General features: G+C 30.8%; 1 protein-coding gene across 1 annotated transcript; it reads right to left on the bottom strand.

Moving 5' to 3' along the window:
• Positions 1–683: 683 nt before the first annotated feature.
• On the bottom strand, positions 684–3071 carry LOC108558068 (calmodulin). Its single transcript, XM_017914873.1, has 2 exons — positions 2806–3071; positions 684–1334 (listed from the first exon to the last, which is right to left on the bottom strand). Exons 1-2 carry the CDS (start codon positions 3011–3013, stop codon positions 1306–1308), a joined length of 237 nt encoding a protein of 78 aa, XP_017770362.1. The 5' UTR covers positions 3014–3071; the 3' UTR covers positions 684–1305.
• Between the last annotated feature and the right edge of the window lie 593 nt (positions 3072–3664).

Here is a 3664-nt window from a genome sequence, read left to right as displayed (position 1 = left end):
TAATAATTTCACATGTAACCGATATTTTTCCTTAAGATTAAAAAAAAATAATAAATTAAGTTTAAGGTAATAAAAATGTAGTAGTAAGTGTTCTGTATTTATGAATGATAGTAGTAATAAAGATATAATAACTCCACATTAAATATATATTTATATTATATAAGTTGTTTACTTTCTTTTCGTGTTTTTTTTTTCATGTTTACCATTCAATTAATTCTTCGATAAATAGTAACTAACTATTCCAAGGAAAAATCGTAAAACTAAATGTACATAATAGTTTGATAAATAGATTTTTTTTTGTTTCTTTTTATTTAAACGTTTTTTTTTATATATTGGAAATAAACTAGCCGCAGCCTTTGTGGTTTGTTTTGGCTAGACAGAAAGATTTATTTATTTTCTTTTTGTTTAAACTAACTCTTGTTTTGTATAATAATTTTTTTTTCTCCTTTTAAATCTTTTCCGGGGATACAATAAGTGCACATTATCAATAATTATACTCTCAAGAAATACGAAACATCATTAATTCAATTAGTTATTTATATAATAAACTAACTTGTTTTTTTTTTCTTGTTGTATTTTTTTTGTTTAAACTCCTCGTTTATCTTCATAATTTTTTCTTCAATTAAACGTTTTTTTTTAAGAGAGAAATAGAAAGATCATCACAAAGTATGAAACATATTCAGTATTTTCATTTTATATAATTATTTTTTTTTAATAATATTTATCTTTCGTGTGGCTACAGTCTGTATCCCCATTATACACGTTCATTATAGTTTTTTATTCTCATTTTAATAATCTAACTAACACCGACAGAATAACACTAAGTCATGTAAGTACGAAGCAACTGTTTCATACTTTGTGAAATATTTAGAAGAGAATTGTAAAATAGAATAAGTAAAGAATGCTTAAATGTTTTTTTTTTATTTTGAAAAAGAAAAAAAACTAATAATTATATGTGTTTGTGTTGTTGTTGGTATTATTATTAATTTATTTATCTTTTCATGATGAAGGAGAACTGAAACTTTTCTGTTTTTTTTTGTCTTCAATATATACTGTTGCACCGTACTAAACACTAACCATCAATTGAAAACAAATATATTACAAAAATTTACACAATTATATTTAATTTATAATTATTTTTATTTAATTAAACATGTCTTGTAAAATAAATAACCTTTTTTTTTTTAATGTTATTCACTTTAGTGTGGCCCGGCAGCCAAGCAAAAAGTTCCAGTTGTTTGAAAAATGTAGATTAATGGGCCGGGATGAAACAATGGAAAGCTGAAATGCATACACACAACCACTTCACTTTGAAGTCATCATGGTGACGAACTCTGCAACAATAAAACAGAAACAAGACATCTTCATTAATTATCATCCGCACACTTTTCTACAATCCAATTAAAAAAATGTATTATATAGGCATGTGACAAAAGGGATTGGTTTTTGCTGAAGTTTCAAATGTAAGAAAACTTACATAATCATTAAAAAAAATATGTGTTAGGATTTTGAAATTTTCAACATCATTTTTCTCCCTCAATAATAAATCGATTAATATTTATAGTAAAACATCAATATTTTAATTGTACTTTAAAATTATTAAGAAATTTCCCTGCATTTATCATTATCATTTCAAATTTATAAATAAAAGATTAATAAGAAAACATTCCTTAATAAAATTGATTGAGATTATTGTTATCGTTATTAAAGTGTCATAATTGCATGATTACTAACTGGAAAAACCAATTTCTTTAATCTAATGAAATATTTATTATCAAATAATGTTTACGTCAATTACAAATGTACTTTACTGTCTTTAATCGATTCAAATTATTGAAAGATGTAAATGAAATTTGTTATTTTCGGTGAAAAATGTGAAGTATCTATTTAAAAAGAAAATGGTCCAGATGGAAGGAAGGCGCTCAAGGAATCTTGAGCAATTCTCCGCTATTTTCTTTTTAATTAGTTGACTTACAATTTTCTGCTCAATTAGAGTTTAAAAAAAAGGCGGGAAAAAGGAATGCGAACATGGACAATTATGCAACCCACATCACAGAACATTCCGAATAGAAGACACAGGCATGCCAACTGTAGCGGTATTAATAAGTATATACATATACACAATAAATATAGTAGTACATGGACTTTACGATCAAACAGGAAGCTCAAAAATTACAGATCGAACACTAAACAGAGACTATTGAACGTTACATGAAAGTCTACACATGTACTACTCTAGTACTACGACTGACCAGCTTGAAGCTTGTGTAGCCGAATACCGACTGAAAACATTCATTGCAAGCGAACGGAAATCTGGAAGAGAACAACACTACCGAGAGTAAACCTAGCTCCCAAAGATAAACTAGTATAGACTAATTGCTAAATTATTGTTAACGTGGACTTTAATCGGAGAATTAAATCGGTATTAGGTGTGCAAGTATATATATATATAAAGAAAGGATGTTCCAACAGCGACTACAGAGATTTGAGGTAATGGCACAAAAACTATAAGTCAACTATTTAAAAACAGAGTTGTGGAGAGAAAGAGTTAAGGGTGGACGACATACAACTAGGTGGAGGACGGGATATATAGACATTGGGCGCGACGACTAATCGATACAGCGGGAACGCGCTGCAGAGGATACCGTTGCCACGCCCATATCCTCTCGTCCTCGTCCCTCATTCGCTCGACAACCATCAATTTCCACATACAAACAACGCAAAATCCATCTTCTCTCACTCTCTCGTCCCTTCCGCTCGATCTACGTGTTTGCTAGTTGCTAACCGCCGGTTAGGTGATCTTACCTTCGTAATTGACTTGACCGTCGCCATCGATGTCCGCCTCCCTAATCATCTCATCGACTTCTTCGTCGGTGAGCTTCTCGCCAAGGTTGGTCATGACGTGGCGCAATTCGGCCGCCGAGATGAAACCGTTACCGTCTTTGTCGAACACCCGGAAAGCTTCACGGATCTCCTCCTCGCTGTCGGTGTCTTTCATCTTGCGGGCCATCATCGTCAGGAACTCGGGGAAATCGATCGTACCGTTACCTAAAAAAAATAGCAAACAAACCAATTACAAATCAATTCAACTGTCATCAATACGCATAGATTTTTTTAAATGTTACCTAATTTTCTTATTTGAACAATCTATATGTTTGTATCATTTTCTACGGTATTTTCAGATTATATTATATGAAAATCCATCATAAATTTGTCTCTACCATGAAGTGTTGCAAATAAATTTTTATTATACTAATTTATTTAGCTCAAATAAACTGGAGTATAATATCCAGTATAAATAAAACACGTAGTAACAATATAAAGATCCACTACAATTTGATTACACGCAAATTATATAGTTATGCAATTGAATCCGCGTTCAGAGCGGCGTGACCGAAATCGACGCAATAACGACCGTGAAATAATTGCGGAGGATTCATCATCATCATTATTGCAAATGAGCGAACATGCTATTAATTAAAAGTTAAAAAGAAGGTAACAGAAAATGATCGATCGTTGCAAATGTTGTGGATATCCCGAAAGAACGAATAAAATAGAAATCCGCTTCTTTTAAAATTAGAATTTATTAGCACTTTCGTAAAACGTTTATAGCTTTATTTTAACAGGCAATTTAACGTTTCGCTGATGACGACTTGTTCCATTT

This window comes from Nicrophorus vespilloides, unplaced genomic scaffold, assembly GCF_001412225.1.
Source record: "Nicrophorus vespilloides isolate i.1.1-1 unplaced genomic scaffold, Nicve_v1.0, whole genome shotgun sequence".
Classification (NCBI taxonomy): Eukaryota; Metazoa; Arthropoda; class Insecta; order Coleoptera; family Silphidae; genus Nicrophorus; species Nicrophorus vespilloides.
This window is presented reverse-complemented; position numbering and strand designations above follow the sequence as displayed.